This window comes from Otolemur garnettii, unplaced genomic scaffold (genome assembly GCF_000181295.1).
Source record: "Otolemur garnettii isolate 467f Iridium unplaced genomic scaffold, OtoGar3 scaffold00089, whole genome shotgun sequence".
Taxonomy (NCBI): Eukaryota; Metazoa; Chordata; class Mammalia; order Primates; family Galagidae; genus Otolemur; species Otolemur garnettii.
The window spans coordinates 5,297,610-5,318,282 of record NW_003852484.1 but is presented as its reverse complement, the minus strand read 5'-3'; the positions used below and the strand labels follow the sequence as shown (position 1 = coordinate 5,318,282).

The 20,673-nt window shown below is 38.4% G+C and overlaps 1 protein-coding gene across 1 annotated transcript; it reads right to left on the bottom strand.

Moving 5' to 3' along the window:
• Window positions 1-1,316: 1,316 nt before the first annotated feature.
• On the bottom strand, window positions 1,317-18,746 carry LRRC58 (leucine rich repeat containing 58). Its single transcript, XM_003795130.3, has 4 exons — window positions 17,605-18,746; window positions 7,029-7,157; window positions 6,046-6,323; window positions 1,317-1,671 (listed from the first exon to the last, which is right to left on the bottom strand). The coding sequence occupies exons 1-4, from the start codon at window positions 18,504-18,506 to the stop codon at window positions 1,463-1,465; spliced, it is 1,518 nt and encodes a 505-aa protein (XP_003795178.3). The 5' UTR covers window positions 18,507-18,746; the 3' UTR covers window positions 1,317-1,462.
• Between the last annotated feature and the right edge of the window lie 1,927 nt (window positions 18,747-20,673).

Genomic DNA, 20,673 nt, shown 5'->3' with positions numbered 1-20,673 from the left:
TTTTTCTGTTTTACTTTAAGGATACAAATATTTAATACATTTTTTTCTACTTTGTCAATCTTTTATTTTCAAAAAATATCTCATGATTAAAGTAGTTTTGGAAACTGTTCTATTGCATATAAAGAGTTCCTCCAATTTTATTTGGCTTGTTGTCATGTTTTTTATAGAACGTTATAGTTCAGTAGATGACATAGGCAAAAGAGTCACGTTTTGTCCACTCATTTAATGCAAGATATAAAGAAGTTTTCCTAACTTGCATCTCTTCCAGAATTTTCTGCCAAAAAGATTAATTAAGATCATGGCCTCCCATTAATATGCTTCCAGGAGAATTAAAGTGATATGCTTCCAGGAGATTTACTATACATTTGAAAAAAAAAAAAAAACGAAGTTAAAATGGCCATGACATCAGATAGTGGATATACAGTTGTTTATGTATTTCTATTAAAGCAAATTTTATGGGCCAGGTGTGGTGGCTCATGCCTGTAATCTGGGAGGCTGAGGCGGGTGGATTGCCTGAGCTCACAGGTTCGAGACCAACTAATCCAGAGCAAGACCTCGTCTCTAAAAATAGCTGGGCATTGTGGCAGGTACCTATAGTCCTAGCTACTTGGGAGGCTGAGGCAAGAGAACTGCTTGAGCCCAAGAGTTTGAGGTTGCCACAAGCTATGACATCATGACACTCTACCAAGGGTGACAAAGTGAGACTCTGTCTCCCCCTTCCCCCTAAAAAGCATATTTTAAAGTATTCTGTATAGTACATCATGGTTTAGGTTACTCTGGCATTATTTCTTAAATAACTTTCTATATCCTTGCTAGGATTAAGGCAAAGGCATGTAATAATTACAGTGACAGATTACATGTTAATAACAAACATTTAGAACAAAGAAGAACTGAAGAGTTTTAATACCCCACTTAAAAATTACATCCCTTACTTTACCAGTAAATTGGTCAAAAAAGTTTAGGTCCTATGTAACATCTGTGAGTTTATCTGAATAGCTGTGTAATCTAAACACATGGGAAAGATAAGAAGGAAAAGCTAATCCTTATTATGGTATAGTGTTCAACCTAAACCCCAGTATAACTTTGGTGATAACTACAGCTTTGATAATTTCTTGCTTTCATCATCCCAACTCCTACAAGTTAACACTACTCATGGCTTTTCATTGCTCTGCTCTTTGGAATGCACCATTCCACTATGTGATTGATGCAAAACCAGAATGAAAATTGCAAACGATCCGCCAAATTTAGAATTGCCATTCAGAGTAAATAGTACTCAAAGAATCCAAACATGGAACAGGCCTCATTCCTGCTGAATAGGCAGATAAAACAGAATGCTTTGCATCATCCCTGATTCTTTCATAGATACTCAGGATGAAGATAAGGTTTCTGGTGAAATTCAAGCTCTATTTTCTTTTTCTTTTCTTCTCCTTTGCTCAGTTTTTACACCACCCTGCATCCTTGTTCAACCAAGAAGAACTTTCTGCATTCTGTGTGCGGCAACACTAGCCTCATCTTCTGAGTCAGATTCGCTCTGGGATGTGGAGCTGTGAGAGGCAGAACTGCAAGGGGAAGAGCACTCTGGAGAACACAAGTAGTGCATCAGTGGGAGGCGGTACTTCCCACAGAAGTCCACAAATTTAATCTGTCTGACACAGCAGTCAAAGTAGACTCCTAGAGAGAAGAAATACAAAGTGATGATTACAAAGCAAGGAACCACAGTTTCTTTTCCAACCCTTTCTCCACAGTGCTGGAGAAATGTCACAAAAGAGAACATCTGTCAATCTTAAGCAGAGGTAATATTTGCCTCTATAGCTAGCTATTCATAAACCTACTGGAAGGTCTTAGGAAAATTTGGCTACAGAAAGAAGGCAAGGAGATTTATCTTAAAGGGAGCAGGCACAGAAAGGACACTGCTTACTTAGCTTATTTTCTCTGGGTGACTCAGGGAAGTGTGGCTGATGGAAATTACAAGATACCTAAAGTACCCTCCCTCTATTCCCCAGGCTACCCATTTTGGTACCACCTTACAGTCAGGAGACTAAAACAAAACAAGAATTCCTTTAATAATGATCTTAAAGAATTAGTTATTATACACAAAATTTGTAGAAAGGAGATGGCTTATGGTACTCCTGTTCTTATGTATGGGGAAGGCAAAATTGAAAGAAACAAAATGTCATTTTACATTTCCAATAGGCTCCAGTCTACATGCCTCAAAGCTATTTCACTGATGATCTCATTTGATTCTCACATAATTACATATTGTTGGGTAGACTGAAAGTGGTATTCAACTCTTCTGATTCCTGAGTTAGTAGTGCTCCTGAACTATCCCCACTCAGCGAAGTAAAAATTGAGCTAGAGCTGAGAGGAACACAGAAGTTACCATACTCTAGATTCTAGCTGATCCTTAAAAAGATACTGTACATCTCTAAAACACAAAGACTGTTACAATTACTGCAGTAAAACCAGAATATTTAGAACTTTGGGTCTCATTGCCTCTCTGGTGAGCAATCTCAACCTTTATACTCTGCTAAGTTTCCTGTGACATCAACTACTATATATTTATCATGTAATGAACCAAAATAAAAAGATGTGGTCCAAGCAAAGGAGAAACAATGATTCCAATTTCTCTTTTTTCCTTGATATTTCCCTACTAACACTGTAGTTTTTAAATCTCTTAGTAAGTATAACTCATAATCTAATGGGGGAAATTTGTAGTATACATGTATTACTCTGAACAATTTAGGAAAGTAGATATATTCAATGAATTAATCAACAGACTGATAACAAATCCTCCCAAAATATGTTAGCTTCATGAAGATAGATGGAATAAAATAAAGCACTATGGAGTTACTATGAGCTAAAATAATATAATACTATCTTGTCATTTGTGAGATCTTCAACTACAAAAGAAGATATCTCACAAAATACAAAAGTACTTTTAACTTACAAATCAACAACTAATGAATCAACAACTAATGAATCTGAGGATAAAAATTTCTAATGGTTGATTTTATATATTATCTTCAACAGTTCAAGAATCATTTTTGTTCCTGATATAAACAGCACACCAGTATAAGAAGAAGTCCTTAAGAAACTATATCAGAAGGCTGGGCATGCCTTTAATCCTGGGCAGCAGAGACAGATGGATTGTTTGAGCTCATGAGTTGAAGACTAACCTGAGCAAGAGTGAGAGCCTCTCTTAAAACAAACAAAAAAACCCAACTAGCCAGGTGTTCTGGCTGGTGCCTGTAGTCCCAGCTACTTGGGAGGCTGAGGCAAGAGAACCACTTGAGCCAAAGAGTTTGAGGTTGCTGTGAGCTATGACGCCATAGTACTCTACAGAGGGCAACAAAGTAAGACTCTGTCGCCAAAAAAAAAAAAAAAAAGAAATAAAAAAAGACAATTGCTCTCTGTCCAGTTTTGCATGTTATATAAAAACATTTTTTATTTTTAATACTTAGAGATATACTTGAGAAGTGTGTAATAGTTGGATTGATTTTGTATTGCAGATATTTGCTATCCAGTTGCTTTCTCATTTATGTATCCAGTATGCATTACCAAAGTCACTTAGTGTGGCTCGTTTAGCTGTCAATGTCATGGGAACTTTGCTAACAGGTGTGTACTCTATCAACATCAACAAAAACTTAATACATATAGTTTCTCAACTTAGTGATACAATGTTTTTTGTGCCACCATGAGGCAATAATGTGTTACTACTAGTTTAACTTATGCCATCTTTTGAATTATTCTTCTTTTGAAAATTGTTTTATTTGCAAATGTGGTTTATAGTGTAGCAGATGTGAATAGGTAGGAAGATTGTATCTTGTAAATGAGTATGTAGATATATAGTAAATATAATAGGCCTTCTGCATTTTATAAGTAGAAACTAAATCTTTCTGAATAATTTTGTCAGTAGAAAACAAGTTAGGGCTTATCAAAAATGCTCATAGTTTTAGAAAATTATAATCATATATAAATAAGAGATAAATATAGTAGTTGCTTCCTTAAATTCTAAAACATATCCTAACATTATAACTACCTTCTGGTTTATAAAGTAAAAGGTATAAAAATAAACTACTTTAAAATATATCAGCTATAAGTTATAGTTTAGTTAATTTAGTATTCTTTCTCAGAGTTCTCATAATACTCTGTTCATTTTTCTTTATATTGTATTTACTTCCTATTATAATTATTTGCAGTGGCTAAGAAATTTACACCGTCTGAATTTAGTCCCAGACTCTACCACTAACTGGCTTTGTGACCTTTAACAAGTTTCTTAACTCTCTAAGGCTTGTTTAAGAATTTTATCATATGTAAAATGAGTGTCATAATAGTACCTTCTTCATTTATAAGATTGTGGGAATTAAATGAAATAATGCATATAATGCACTTACCACATTGCTTGGGCACAATAAAAATTTATATCTTCGGCTTGGCGCCTGTGGCTCAAGTGGCTAAGGTGCCTGCCACATACACCTGAGGTGGCAGGTTCAAATCCAGCCCGGGCCCACCAAAACAACAATGACGGCTGCAACCAAAAAATAGCCGGGCGTTGTGGTGGGTGCCTGTGGTCCCAGCTACTTGGGAGGCTGAGGCAGGAGACTTGCTTGAGCCCAGGAGTTGGAGGTTGCTGTGAGCTATGACGCCATAGTACTCTACTGAGGGTGACAAAGTAAGACTCTGTCGCCAAAAAAAAAAAAAAAAAAAGAGAGAGAGAAAGAATTCTTGCAAAGGTTCTTTTCTAAAAAAGAATGAATTCGAAGAAGAGACTAAATCTAGATTTAGAGTAGGCCTGAAGGCCTGGTGTGAACACTGTCCTCTGTATTTTCCTGTCACTGTGATAGCCAATTCAAGAAAGGACAATCACTGAGAAAACCTTAAGCACTTCCTACTTAGCACAGTACTATAACCTCTACCTGCTGAATGACTAGACATGGCCTAGAGTATTGTCTTTTTTTCAACCCAAAGTGTCTTTTTTAACTTTTAACAATCTTTGAGGAATTTAATCATTTTCTCCTTTTAACCTTATAAAAGTTTCAAGACCAGAGGGGACTTCAGGGAAAATCTCAACTGGTTTCGATTATCATTCTGCAGCACTTCCTCAGTACCTACTGGATTTTTTAAAAAGTAGTCTTTTATGAGGGAGCTAAAACAAAATGACCTGCTATGGATCACCAATTCCCACACAGATACCCTGGGGCCCTTTAAGCCTTTAGCAACCTGGCCTCAGTGTACCTTTTCTCTCATCACTCCCCTAATTGTACATCTGAGCAAAATTATTGCTAATCCAACATTCTGCCCCATACTGCTGTCTCCATTTTGTACTCTGCATCTGAAAAGTTTCATAACCTTAATCTTACCCTATCAAAATCTAAGTCATACCTCAAGAATCATCTCATCTTTTCTAGATCTCATTCAATATACTCTTTCCTTCCTTTGACTTCCAACATTTTTAATTCCTTGGAATACTTACCTTACTCTGCCTTGTATTACTTGCTTGATTCTCCCCAAATCCAAACTAAAGAAATTTTGAACCATGGATTTAAAAGAGTTTAGAGTTCTAAGGTACATCCTAAAATCAGCATACATTTAGCTCACTTTCATACATCATGAATCACACCCTATAAAGATATACCCTACACAGAATGGTGAGTCAAAGAAAATGTCCTTCAAACAAACATGAAAGTTATCCAAAACTTTAGAAATTCATTTTAAACAATTAGAACTGTTGATGCTTCCTTTATGTTTTTGTTCATTTTACCATCTTGATTTAATATCTTGTAACAGTTCCAAAACAGGATGAGACCTACTGGGTACTTTCTTTTGTAAAATTAATCCTAAAATTATGGAAAAAATTAAGAAAATAAAAGGAGGAAATCTAAAGGGTGAAACATCTTTCTGGTAAAAGGGCAAAAGAATAAGGCGAACAGAAACAGACATTATCTTTCTCTGAAATAAGATATAGGTAACTAAAACAATACTTAGATCATTAAATTCAGAAACATAGCTGAATGAGTGGAAGACATGAAAACTGAATTAACTCACCTCCACATTTTGGGTTTGGGCAATTGGTGGCTAACCCCAAGTATCTAAGAAGATTCCCAGGAAGATCATAGGGAGTATAGGAGATATTTCGAATTTTAATGGTCCGTGCAGCTAGTTCCAAAAGAGTTGGAGGGTCATAGGTTAAATCTCTAACGAAACGAACAACCAATGGATTTCCTCGTAAACTCAACTCTTCCAAATGAATAAGGTTGAGGATCTCTCGAGGGAGATATGTCAACAAGTTGTTGTGAAGACTGAGGGAACGAAGAGAATGCAACCTAAAATAAATGTAGTATATGAAAAAAAATCAATGGCAGTAAGCAACATAGCTACCAAGAAAATTAAGTCTGTGTGTGTGTGTGGTGGGGGGAGATGTCTGTGTGTGTATTGTATAGAGCATGATTTCCCCCTTAGAATGAGCAAGTAAGATTAAGGTCAACTGAAGTAAAATAAAAAGGTGCTAAAACCAGATCAGAGTGCAAATTTGTAAATGAAGGACTTCTGCCCCTGAAATCTCAGCAAGCACAGAATACTTGCAGAGTATTCTAGTATGCTAGCTGATATAAAATACTAGAGTTAAAGATATTTGGTGGGGGTGGGAGAGGGAATGCTCTATCATTCAGATATCTAAAAAAGGAAAGATTTCAGATGCAACAGGAATGAAGATTCTTCACATTGTATGTGTGAAGCTTCATTAAGACAGGAATGCTTTGTACCAAGTACAAAGCAAAATCACTAAAAATTCCAGGGAAATCTATGCTAAAGTAATACTTTATTCTTTGATTATAGAAAATAGGCTGAACAAATATTTTTGAGGAATAAACAAGAGCATTTAAAAGGGAAATTAAAAACAACCTCAGAATTATATCATTTACTTTGAGAATACCTATTTCTTTTCTACACATAAAATATGGGAGTAAATGCAAAACAATTATCACCAGGCATGGATATCTGTGTACATATAAATGCTTGAAACTACTCACTGTGAAAGTTGAGGAGGCACACTTTGGATTTTGTTGTCACATAATACTAAGTAAGTCAGAAAAGGCAGATTTGCTAATTCTGGTGGGATTTCTTTGATGAAGTTTCCTCCAAGATATAAACTTTCTAAACTGCAAAAAATAAATAAATGAAAAAAAAGTAAATAAATACAAGTTGGACAAGATACTCATTGTTTCTACTACAATGAACATATTTCATCTATTCATTCAGCAAATGTTTTACTTAGGACTTGTTATGTGCTATACACTCCCTAGAGAAATAATGCATTCTTCAGGAGCTTATCCTATGTCCTATAGTTAAGCACACAAGCATATACCAATGTTACACATTATTACAGTTAAACAAAAGGTCAAAAATAAGCATTACATGATTAAAATACCAAAATAAGAGGGACAATTCATGAATGATGTAGGGGTTGAATGAAAAGAAACAGAAGTAAGAAGAGGCCACAGCAGTTCTAATTGGAAAAGCCTTCCCCAAAATGTATGGATTCAGCTGGGCTACAAATTCAGCCCATGCATATGTGAGGAAAGAGGACATTAGGTTGGAGAGGGCTTCTTAGATATAGTAAGGACGCCTTTTAATAGAAGAAGAGAAAAAACAACCTGAGGAATCCAGAGATGAGGCCAGATTATAGGAACCCTGAATTCCATGCTGGTATGCCTGAATTTGCTATACTAATAGGCAACTGAAAACCACTATCCTTTTTTTGAAAAGAGTAAAAAACCATATTTGAAGTCTTTACATTTCTCCTTTTTCTTATTACAGCAAATACATTCTTCAGAGTCTGTCCAAATTGAACACTATTATGAAATTAAAGTTACAGTTTCTTCTAATAGTTAATATTTTATTAAATGTTTTAAATGAGAACAGCTTTAATTTTTTTTAACTATTTAAAGATGTGAAAATGGCACTATTCTGGGTTTTTTAACTCTTCAGTTCCCTAATTATTAGTGAAATGTGGCATCTTTTCACATGATTCTAGCCATTTATAAATCCGTAGAGAACTGCCTATTCACATCATTTACCCATCTTTCTCATGGGTTATGTGGCTTCTTCTCATTCGTTTGTTGAGAGCTTTGCTGTCATTAAATATATGTTCACATAACTTTGTTTCTTTGTGGCCTTGAGGATATTCTACTTTTGTTCATGTATCGAACCTGTAAAAAGAATTTATAGCTCTTAGGATTGAGCTTGTTAAGGAAACACACTTTTTATATTTCTCTTACTGTTTCACCTTGGTTTGGTGGTTAGACTCCTTTCATTACCATGGTTTGCTTTCTTGCCTTCAGAGTTCTGCCAATTTTTGTTCTCTCTCACCTATACAGCCATACATTCGTGACTGCTAAAACTTCTTGAAGTGTTCCTCAATTATATGAAGCATTTGTCTTTGTTCTTTAAGAACATTTTGTCTTGAAATCTATTTCCTCTGACTATCAGTACTGCTTAGCAGTTTTATTTTTGTTAGTATTTATTTCACTCAATCTCAGTTCTACCACTTATCAATATAAAAACCTGGACCAGTTACTTAATCTTGCTGTGCCCCAGTTTCCTCTTCTTTAAAATGGAATAATACCATATATAATATAAAATGTCTAGTTAACTAATATGAACTAACATTATGTGCCATGCACCATTTTAGGGAATACCATGTAAATACAGGTCCAAGTTCTTGACCTGAAGTTTACATTCTAGTAAGAGAGAGAAAGATACAATAAATGGGTAAATGCATGTCCCAGGCAGTTTTTTTTTTTTTTTTTTGGAGACAGAGTCTCACTACATCACCCTCCATAGAATGCCATGGTGCCACAGCTCACAGCAACCCCAAACTCTTAGGTTTAAGCGATTCTCTTGCCTCAGCCTCCCAAGTAGCTGGGACTACAGGCACCCGCCACAATGCCTGGCTATTTTTTGGTTGCAGTTGTCCTTTGTTGTTTAGCTGGCCTGGACCTCGTTTGAACCTGCCAGCCTTGGTGTATGTGGCTGGTGCTGTAACCATTGTGCTACAGGTGCCAAGCCTATGCCAGACAGTTTTAAGTGCCATAAAGTGTACATCCACTATGCTGGATACTTTTAAGTGCCATAAAGAAAAAGGGAGGCAATCAGGTAGTGATGAAGGTGATACCCTAGAGTGGTCAGGAGAGGTTTCTCAGGAGATGACATATGAACAGAGATCTAAATGAAATGACTGAGTGAGTATAAACTCCTGCACTGGAAAAGTGACTGGTGTTGTCAAACAGCCACACAGCCAGCGTGGGTAGATCAGAGTAACTGAGGGACGAAGGTGATCAAAGAGGTCTAAGAGGTAGCCTGGGAAGCCAGATCACAGAAGGTTCTTTGTGCCTTTGTAAGGAAAGTTTTGAACAAAGTCTAGTCATTTACTTTGACTTGTCCTTTAGAAGGATTACTTTGGCTGCTGTGTGACCAATAGTTGAAGAAGTGGTGGGGAGCACCTTGGGCAGGAGTAGAAGCAGGAAGAGCAGACTGCTGCCCAGTGCAGTAAGATTTACCTGGTCTATCTTTTTCTAGCCCTTTACTTTAAATTTATTGGTTTGTCATTATTTTAGGTGTAACTGATAGTTGATATGTCTGGACTTGTGTTTTCCATACCACGGTATATTTTAGCACCTTTCCCCCTTTAGTTCTGTTGTTTGTTGTGCTCATCAAGTTTCCTTTTGTTCTATTCTCCCTCTGTTTCTTTTATTTCATTTATTATTTATTAAAAAATTTGTATTAAAATTATATACTTGAGGTATGCAATGTGATTTTTTATTTTTGGGGATTCATTGAGGGCACATAGAACCAGGTTACACTGATTGCTTTTGTTAGATAAGGACACTCTTATATTTGTATCCCGCCCCCCAAAAGTTGTATCACACCCCTTGTCCCTCTCCTGTTTTGAACTGTATATGTTATTTCGCTTTTGCTAATCGGTCTCTCCTTCAATTTCTTTTGAGCTCAAAATACATACTCATGCTCCCTTCTCTGTCCTTCTCTTTTTATCATCTGGAATTAGCTCCACCTCGATTTACTAAATAGGTTTATTTCCAATCAGCAGTTACCATAGGTTTTACCGATTTTCTTTATTCGCCCTTGTTTTTGGAGGCTTGTTATTTCTTGCAAGGGTCATTTTTCTTAGAGTATGACATTCAGAAAATCTTTCAGCAAGAACTCATGGTTATTAAACTTTGACTCCTTTGTCTCTGATATTTTTATTTTTCCCTCCCTCTTGAGTAATAATTTAGCTGAACATAAAATCCTAGGTCGGCAGTTACTTTTTGTTGGCCCTAGGAAGATGCTGTTCCATTATCTTATTACAGCCAATATTACTATTGTTCTTTTGCAGGTAATCTTTTTTTTTTCCTTGTTAGAAGCTTTAAACATTTTTTTTCCTCTATTCATCTTTATTATTCTGAAGTTTTACTCTGACATTTCCAGATAATCAGATTAGAGAGTTCTTTAATTGTGGGAAATATGACCATTAGTACTTTGTATGCTGTCTTTCCTTTTCTCTCATTCTTTTTGGGTTTTTTTCCTTCAAAACAGGGTCTTGCTTTGTAGCTTGGCTAGAGTGCAGTGGTGTCAGCATAGCTAACTGCAACCTCACCTTCTGGGCTCAAGTGATTATCCTGCCTCAGCCTCCCTGGTAGCTAGGACTACATATGTATACTATCATGCCCACCTAATTGTTCTGTTTTGTTGTTGTCGTTGTTTTGTTTTGTTTTTTAAATAGAGATATGGTCTCCTTTTTGCTCAGGCTGGTCTCAAACTCTCAAACTCTTGGCCTCAAGCAATCCTCCCACCTTCGCCTCCCAAAATGGTAGGATTAAAAGCATGAGCCACTGCACCTGGTCTTTATTTCCTTTCTAGAATTGCTCTTAGCAGTTTGATTAGAAAAATCTATCCTCTACACCTTAACATTTTTTTCATACTTTGCATTTCTTTATCTCTTTGTGCTGCACTACAGAATAACTCAGTAAGATTTCTCAGCTTAGGGATTCACTCTAAATGGATTTCTGTCCATTTACCCCATTAAGTGAGTTCATAATTATGAATGGTCTCACAATTCAGTTCACAAACTCATCCTACAAAAAGCACTACATACCTCATTGCTGAATATCACTACACTCAACTCTGAAGTACTCCCCTTGGGAAACTATACATTAATACCTAGTCTTTCCTTCAAAGGATTTTTGGAACTCCTTCTGGAATGGCCATCAGAGCTGTCATCTTATTACCCTTGATGTCACCAAAATGTCTTCCTTTCAGTATTTCCTTTATCTCTGGGTAAAGAAAAAAGTCATTGGGGGCTAGATCAGGTGATTAGGGAGGGTGTTCCAAAACAGTTAATTGTTGTTGACTAAAAACTCCCTCACAGACAATGTCATGTGAGCTGGTGCATCTTCGTGATGCAAAAGCCACCCCTTTCTCATATCAAGATTTTCCTGTTTCTCTATCAATGTTTACTTGGTCCACTAGGCTTCTCACAGCTGATGATCTGATGCACAATTTGATGAACTTTTGCAATGTTTTCATCAATTCTTCTCATTACTGGCTGCCTTGACCTCTCTTCATCAGTGATGCTTTCTCTCCCCTTAGTAAAGTGTTTAATCGAATCTCATCTACTATTGGGCAACAGACATGAATAGAACCTTCTCAGAGGAAGACAGCATGGCTAATAAACATTTGAAAAAATGCTCATTGTCCTTAATAATCAGAGAAGTGCAAATCAAAACTACACCGAGATATCACCTAACCCCAGTGAGAATGGCCCACATCACAAAGTCTCAAAGCTATAGTTGCTGGTGTGGATGTGAGGAGAAGGGAACATTTTTATATTGTTGGTGGGACTGCAAACTAATACAGCCTCTTTGGAAAGAAGTACGGAGAATCTCAAAGAACTCAACTTAGACCTCCCATTTGATCCTGCAATCCCATTACTAGACATCTACCCAGAAGGAAAAAAATCATTTTATCATAAGGACATATGCCCTAGATTGTTTATAGAAGCTCAATTTACAATTGCCAAAATATGGAAACAATCTAAATGCTCATCAACCCAGCAATGAATTAACAAACAGTGGTACATGTATACCATGGAATACTATTCAGCCATTAAAAAGATGAAGACTTTTTATCATTTGTATTAACCTGGATGGAGCTGAAACATATTCTTCTTAGTAAAGTATCACAAGAATGGAGAAGAAACTATCCTGGAAAAAAGAAATGATTTAATGAGCAGCGTGTAAGGGAAGAGTTGAGCAAAAATAAATTTATGTTGTGTGTAAGTCACCTAGTTTGTGGTATTTTGTGACAGCAGACTGAATTTACTAAGCTAGGGACCCAGAGAAACTAGCCTCTGGTGGTCAGTTACTACTCTGTATCTTCTTTCAGTGACTCAGAAGGAGGGACACATAGAAAGGATGTCAAACATTTGCAGTTGCTATGACTTTGGCAGAGAAGGATCTGGTGAGTTCTAAAATATAACCAGGACCAAAATTTTGCAATTATGTAAATTCTCTTTGGCAACTGATAAGTAACACTAATCATATTACATATTAAATTTACACCTTCAGAAGTATTTCTTACTTTCAAACTCAATTTCCAAAGTTCTAGGGACTTGATACCTTTCATTGATTTATGGTAATTAATTTTTTAAAATATACAGTTTCCAAATATACTTTTCTGTGAGGAAAAAGAAAATTTGCTGAATTTGAAGCAAAATTGTAGAGTTTAAGTTCTTGTGTTTATTAACACTGCACTGTTGGAATGTTGGAATAATTCTACTCTTTGACAAATATAGAAAATAGGAAAACATCAATAATTTATGGAACAAATTCTTCCTTTCTTTTTTATTTAATATTAACAGACCAGCCTTAAAGTTGTTTCTTGAAAAGTTTATCACCTTTCCAATCCTTAGGAATACCAAAGTGGGTACTTTTACTCTATCAAGGGACAATGACCTACTGAAAAAATACACTTGGCCCCCTTAGTGCCAATCAACTTTAACCCAGGTAAAAAGAGGAAAATACTTTTTGCTTCTTCACCCAAAATAAAAAGGCATTAAATACTACAATAACATTAGTTCTATCTTATATGACTGGTTAAAAGGAGATGGTATTAAAGTAAAACAGAGATGTACAAAGAGGGAGAAAACAGAAAAGAAGAGAAAACCAGGTAAGAACATCTGGGAATAAAGAGTTTTCTTGAAGTAGTATACTCCTTAAATCATTTTCAAATGCTATCACTCACAACAGGATTTTAAAGTACATATAAGTTCAAAAGTAGACACATTAATAGAGGCATCTTCTCCTGGTATTTGTGCCAAAAACTTAGGCAATAAAAGAAAGAAGTAGAGGGAAGAAGTTGAGAACCAGAGACAAACTCAATATGTTGAGTCTAAATGGGGAAAAAGTGTTTTATTTAGGTTTTACCATATTCTATTCACCACCTGATCATGTCACTTCTTTTCTAAGATTTCAACCAGTAGTACACTAAATTCAAAACATCCCAGAGCATTATTTTTTAGCTTTTATTTTATCATAATTGTTATATTTTACTCTTCTAAAACCAAATTAATAGTGAGAGGGGTCACTTACAGAAACAGGAAAGGCATGATTTAAAAAGAAATGGCTGGAGAAAGAGTACCAATGAAACTCATGCTCAAACCTACTCTCCAAATATCTAACATCTCAGATGCTGAACAACCCTGAAGCTTTTGTTTATTTAAAGTCTGCTATCCTGGGTGATAAATTATTAAGCTTTTCTTCAATTAATGCCTAAGCTAATGGAGAGAAACAGAGAGTAAGATTCAGAAGAATAAACAGGTCAAAATATGAAGCAAACCTATTTTTCAGCATATTATGAAACAAAAACAAGTTTGCTCATAGACTGTCACCAAATAGTTATGTTTATTTGTGGAAAAATAACCTCGTATTTTGAGGGAAAGAATCTACTCTGGCAACCTTATGGCTCACACTCAGCTTAATTTACTCCAGGGGAATGAAGTTGATCATAAGAATAAGTAAGATTTTTAGTATCTATTTATTTGTTATACTTTGAATGATCTCTCGGAAACCCTTCTTTTTAAAAAAAGATTTTACCACTGGGGAAAGAATCAATAGGGTACAAAAACATACCTGAAAAAACCTTGTTAAATGTGGAGAGGTCAATAACACCAATTAAGCCAAAAATATTTATTTATTCTCCTTCCTAGAATTATGAAGGTTAGGGGGAAAGGGAAGCATGTTTTAAATGCTGCTTTTAAAGAAGTCAGGTGTTTTCTTCTTCTTCTTCTTTTTTTTTTTTTTGAGACAGAATCTTACTTTATCACCCTCATTAGAGTGCCATGATGTCACAGCTCATAGCAACCTCCAACTCCTGGGCTTAGGTGATTCTCTTGCCTCAGCCTCCCAAGTAGCTGGAACTATAAGTGCCCACCACAATGCCTGGCTATTTTTTGGTTGCAGTTTGGCCAGGGCTGGGTTCGAACCCACCACCCTCAATATATGAGGCCGGTGCCACCCACTGAGCAACAGGCGCTGCCCGGCAGATATCTTCTTAATGTGCCAAAACACTAGACCTGATTTAAAAAGCAACATGGCATAGTATTCAATATACATCAGGGTTACCAACGAGACCTATAGAACCCATGTATATTCTAAAAGAAGATAGTGTTCTTGGATAGAATACTTAGGGCTTAAGTGACTCAAACTCTACCTCTACGTTCTTGAAGCTTTCTATTAGTTGTGAATACTTACCAGTCTTTGAGGTTTGACCCATGTAATTCTCACCCTCATTATTTGACTTCAAGCAAGTCACTGATAATAAATCTCAATTTCCTCATCTTAAAAAAAAAGAAGGGGTGAATCAAGTCATTGCCAAGGCTGTTTCTTCCCGTAAGAGTGAATTTCTACATATCCCTTTTAGCCTACACTCAGAGTTTCTAACTGGAGCATAACCTAAACCTTTACTTATTCTTATCAATAAACATAGAGCCTAAAACTGAACAATGAAAACACTGACATTAAAGATGTCAAAGACACAATGACCAATAAACACATAAGGCACAATTGTTAGCCCAGAAAATCAGGTCAACGAGGAGAATGACTTTGACAAATCCTCCTGATGACATATATAACAGAACAAAAATGCAAAGATTCATTTTCTGGTTTTACTCTGCCATTGTGGAAAACTCATGGGTTTGGTGTCAAAGACTGTAGAGGTCAAATCCAGTTCCACCACTTACTGGCTCTATGATCTTGCAACCTAGTTTCCCTGAGCCTCATTTTCTTCTGAAAAAAGGGAGTATATCATCTCATAGAATCATTACGAGAATTAAAAAGCATATTTAGAGTGCCAATGACAGGGCCTATTGCATTGTAAGTATTTAGTAAATGAGATTTTTGCTATCTTTTCCCCCATGTGATGAAAAACTTTCCCTGGGTTCCCCTTAGTATACTGAGAAAATTCCAAGGTTGTAATTATATAACATTAGTATTAGAAGGCACCAAGGCCTGTCAACTTTACTTCTAAATCTCTCTCCAACCTTTCTACTTTTTAAATCATCTCTCCTATTATTACCAGGGCATAAATTACCATCATCTCTCATCCTACCACAATGGCCTCCTTCTAATGAGCCTTCAAAATCTCTTCTCATCTCTCTACCTTCTCCCCAGCCCATTCCTGCAAAGCAGCAGCAAGACACATGAGCTTAAAATTCTCCCATGTGCATTTAGGTTAAAATCCAAACTTTACCACAGCCTTCAAGACCTGACAAGGCCTGACTGGTCTAATTTATATTTAACACTTACCCTCTTGCTCAATTCCCTAGCACAATGTCCTTCTTTCAGAATTTAAGTACTTTTCTTCTTATGTCTGGGCTTTCACAAGCACTATTCCCTCTACCTGGACTGATCCCACCACCCCACCCCTTAGTTAATTTGACTCTTCTTCCAAAATCATAAATATTACTTGCTCAAGGACAAAAATAAGTCAGGTCCCTCTGGCATTTTATTTTAAAGTACTCTGCACATCTTCATAGAACTTATAACCATTGTTACTAAGTAATGAAGTGAGTTGTTTAACATGTCTCCTCTGCTGGTATGTTAGCTTCACAAGGGCAAGAACATGTTCCCCACTGTATCGCCGCACCTAAGATAGTGCCTGATGTGTGGCAGGTACTCAATAAATATCTGTTGAGGAGTAAATGAAGGGACTTCTTGTTCAAATGTTTCCTTCATGCCTATGATTAGGACATAGGTATGGTTAAGTGACTTGCCTAAGGCTGGGACACCAAGAGTTCGTATTCCCAGGCCAATGTTCCTTTCACTACATTTAACTCTGTGATCCTTCCACCTCTAACATTCTGTTATCTCTGAAAATGCAACAAAGGATGTGAAAATATTTTACACGATTTTCCACTTTGAACAATACACATGCTCTTGCTTTATTTCCCTCTCCTGAATGGCACCCATAGGGGACTTTTATTATCCTGACATTACATTAAATTAAAAATACATTTACTAGGCGGCACCCATAGCTCAGTGGATAGGGCACCAGCCACATAAACTGAGGCTAACGGGTTCCAACCCAGCCTGGGCTGGCTAAATCAACAATGACAACTGCAACAACAACAAAAAAATAGCCGGGGATTGTGGCGGGCAACTGTCATCCCAGCTACTTGGGAGGCTGAGGCAAGAGAATCACTTAAGCCCAAGAGTTTGAGGTTGCTGTTAGCTGCGACGCCATGGCACTCTATCAAGGGTGACATAGTGAGACTCTGTCTCAAAAAAAAAAAAAATATGTTTACTAGAAAATCTAATAGATGAGGCAGATAATTCCTGTAAACAAGCGATTATATTCAATATGGTAAATGTAATGACAGGATGAATGAGTTACAAAGTGCATTTTAAGCAATAATTTACTGTGCAGGGAGCAGTAAAGAAAGTGATCAAGAGGTTATCCTTGAGATAGGTTTTGAAGGATGAATAGGAGTTTGCCAGGTGAAGAAAACATTCCAGGCAGAGGGAACAGCACATGCACAAAGGCACTGCATCCACTCAACACGTATTTAATGACTGGGTACCAGTGCTAGCACTTACAAGCCGCTTTTCCTACGTGGGAAAGTGTATACCTCACTGAACTCCACAAATGGTACTGTGGTTATTGCTATAGAGAAAAAGGGAGATAGGAAGGTCGTGGAAAGCAAGGGTCAGATGAGAGGCCCTTGCCATGCCACGGAAAAGGCATGTATTGATCTTAAGACTTTCGAGGAACCAGTGAAAACGTCAAGCTTTACATCTGTTGGACTGCCCACTGAGTTCGGTTCACGCCCAAGATCCAAGAAAAACGACATGAAAACTGGCCCGAAAATCTTCGGAAATCAGACACAACATACCAAATAATATCATATAGCTAATCTTACTAGATCTGTACTACACAGACTACTGGGCAGTACTGACTAACACACAGTTAAGGAGAGAGCCTGCAAAAAACCAGAACAGTTGCGTGACACACGCACCGCGCTTTTCCCACCTCCCGCAGAAACTCACTCACCTCCGCAAGTTCTCGATCTCGGCCGGGATGCTCTGCAGCTGGTTGCCGCCCATGCTCAGGGTCTGCAGCGCGCGCAGCTCCAGCAGCGAGGCAGGCATTTCCTGGAAACAGTTGCCGCTGAGGTTGAGCACCTGGAGGCTGCGGCAGAGCGGCGACTGGGCCAGGCCCTTGGGCAGCGCGCTGGGCCCGCCGAGCCGGTTGTTCTTGGCCAGCAGCGTGCGTAGGCCGCGCAGGGACAGCAGCTCGGATCCGAGAGTGGTCAACGCGTTGCCGCTCACGTCCAGCAGCTGGAGGTGCTGGAAGCCAGTGCCCAGCGCCCGTGGCAGTGACGCCAGACGGTTGTGAGGCAGCAGAAGACGCAGCAGCGCCTCGCGAGCGCCCCGCCGCTCCTCGCCTCGCGCTTCCAGCTCGGACTCCAGCGTCTCGGGGGACACGCTGAGGCGGGACCAGTTCAGTTCGGCCTCCCCCGCCGTGGCCACTGCCGCTCCAGCCTCGTCCATCCTGGCGGCCGCGCGGCGCCCGGCGCGGGATTCCCCAGAACACCGCGTGCGGTGCGCGGGCCGCGAGCTCCGCGGCGCCCCGGAACCTGAACCCCGGGATGAGTCGGAAGTGGCGCGAGCCGGCCCCGGCCCAGCGCGCCCCGGCCGAGTCACGCGACGCGAGGCCCCGGAGTGCGCGCGCCGCTGCGCCGGCAGGCTCCGCCTCACATGGCGCGCGGCGTGGCGGGGCTGCGCGCGGCCCGGAAAGACCTGCGGGCCGCAGAGTCGTCCTCTCGGCCCCGTGAGGTTTTGGCGGCGGCTCTTGGTACTCGGCCGAGTCTGATGACCTGACCCCGGGCTCCGAGACCGCTTCAGGAAACAGCCGCAGCACTGATTATCTGGCCTTGGGTGTGAGCGCGTCATGGGGCGCCGCCCACTTGTTTTTCACTTCTGCGTGGGGCCCCTAGTCAGCAGGATTGTGTCAGAACAGGAATTCGGTGGCTCATGACAGCAAAGCCCAGGAAAGTAAAGTCCAGGGATTAACAAAGCCGACTTGGACGTGTGACGGCAGCTGGACTAGAAATCAGAACTCCTGAATCCTTACTTGGTCTCGGCTGTTACGTACTCTTGTGTCCTCAGACAAAGGATTTGATTTCAGTGGCTCCGTCTATAAAATATGGATAATACCTTCCCTACTTGCACGACAGGATTTTTTAAATAATAAAAAGTATATTTCAAGTAAGGATTTTTTTTTTTTGGCTTAATAACAGATGCACTTATGTGGTTTAGGGTCTAAGTTGGAGGACTAGCAATGAATTTGGGAGCTGTGAGAAGATTTTTGATTTGAGAGAGCTGAACTTAGCTGATAAGTTTAAGAATTCAGAAAGCATTGAGGTTTTACTGCAAATTAAAATTAAACGATTAAACTGGGGAAATCCCAACTCTGGCACTTATTTAGTAATTCTAACATGTGTTTTCCTCCTTGTCCCAAATTCAGTCTTTTCTCAAATTACTTCTTATGAGTTTGAAAAGTCATGAATAGAAATAAGAACAGTACTTAGCCTTTCTTTTTAGAAACCTCATGCATAAGAAGGTCAAATAGTTTTGTATAATCAATGGCATTAAATTGTTTTCCTCCTTGACAGAGAGGAGAGAAGCTTTTCTTTTGTCAGTCATTTGTATGAGAAATGTTTTGTCAGACTTTAATTTTGGATTGAGCTGTAGTCATGGGAGGATACACTTTACAGTTTAGCCCAAGAATGGAATATTTTTAAAACCCATGAGTTATCTGTTTTGAAAGGGTCCTTTTAAAAATAGACTTTATTTTGGATCAAGCAAACACCCTGGCAGTAGCCTTAATGTATGAAAACTGCAGATATTTAAAATAATACAGTTATATGCTTTAAAAATCTGTGATAAATGAGTGACAGGAATGTAAAATGAGGGTAAAAAAACCACGCAAACATGACTGAGAAATAGAGTCAATGGCGGCACCTGTGGCTCAGTGGGTAGGGCGCCGACCCCATATACCGAGGGTAGCGGATTCCAAACCAGCCCCAACCAAACTGCAACAACAACAACAACAACAAAAACATAGCCGGGCTTTGTGGTGGGCGCCTGTAGTCCGAGCTACTCAGTAGGCTGAGGCAAGAGAATCGCCTAAGCCCAGGAGTTGGAGGTTGCTGTGAGCTGTGTGACACCACAGCACTCTACCTATGGCAAAAGAGTGAGACTCTTGTCTCTACAAAAAAAAGAGAGGGAGAGAGAGAAATAGAGTTCAGATTGCAAATCAGGGAAATTAAGGGGAAGAAGATAACCTCAATAATTATGAATAAAGCTGCCTGATAGAAAGCTTTGAAAAATTATTCTATATCGTGAGGAGCTTTGAAACTTTAAAGGAAAGGAAGCAGAAATTAAAAAATGGTGTAGGTAAAGACCTGAGTAGACTGGCAAATTTTGAAGGCCTACTGCTTGCAAAGGAGCTATTTTAATTTAATAAAGACTCCCAACTATCTAGTTGTTGAATTTAAGATAGATGTAACCAGATTATTGAACAGCTAAAATACCTAAGAAACTATCTTCTAAAAGCTGAAAATTGTGTTTCTGGATTTTTGAAGCTATTGTCAAAGAACTATAAATTTCCCTGTAAAGTACATATCTCATGCCTAATTAGAATGCTCCTATTTATATACAATCAATACTTTTATTCATTTGGTATCCTCCCATCCCTCCTCCCCCTATTGCCTAGCATGGTTCCTTGCACATAATTTGTATTGGATGGATTGAATCTACCTTAAACATTTTTTATTAGATTGACTTGTAAGTTCCTTGAGAAGACTTGAACTGCCTGTCTCATTTATGATTACATCTCTAGACCTTAATATAGTGCCTGGTTTATAGTAGGTAGAGGTACTTTTATTTATTTATAAATTTATTTATTTAAGACAGTCTCACTTTGTTGCCCTTGGTAGAGTGTCGTGGCATCATAGCTCACAGCAACCTCAAACTCCTGGGCTCAAACAATTCTTTTGCCTCAGCCTCCTAAGTAGCTAGGATTACAGGTGCCTACCACAATGCCTGGCTATTCCTT

Bases quoted from the DNA above. Each gene is read 5' to 3' on its own strand.
- LRRC58 (XM_003795130.3), bottom strand. From the start codon at position 18,506: ATGACGCGCTCACACCCAAGGCCAGATAATCAGTGCTGCGGCTGTTTC. The intron at 7,158-17,604 runs GTGAGTGAGTTT...TATTTTTTGCAG, and splicing joins GAGATCGAGAACTTGCGGAG to TTTAGAAAGTTTATATCTTG. The intron at 1,672-6,045 runs GTGAGTTAATTC...TCTTCTCTCTAG, and splicing joins CCCAAACCCAAAATGTGGAG to GAGTCTACTTTGACTGCTGT.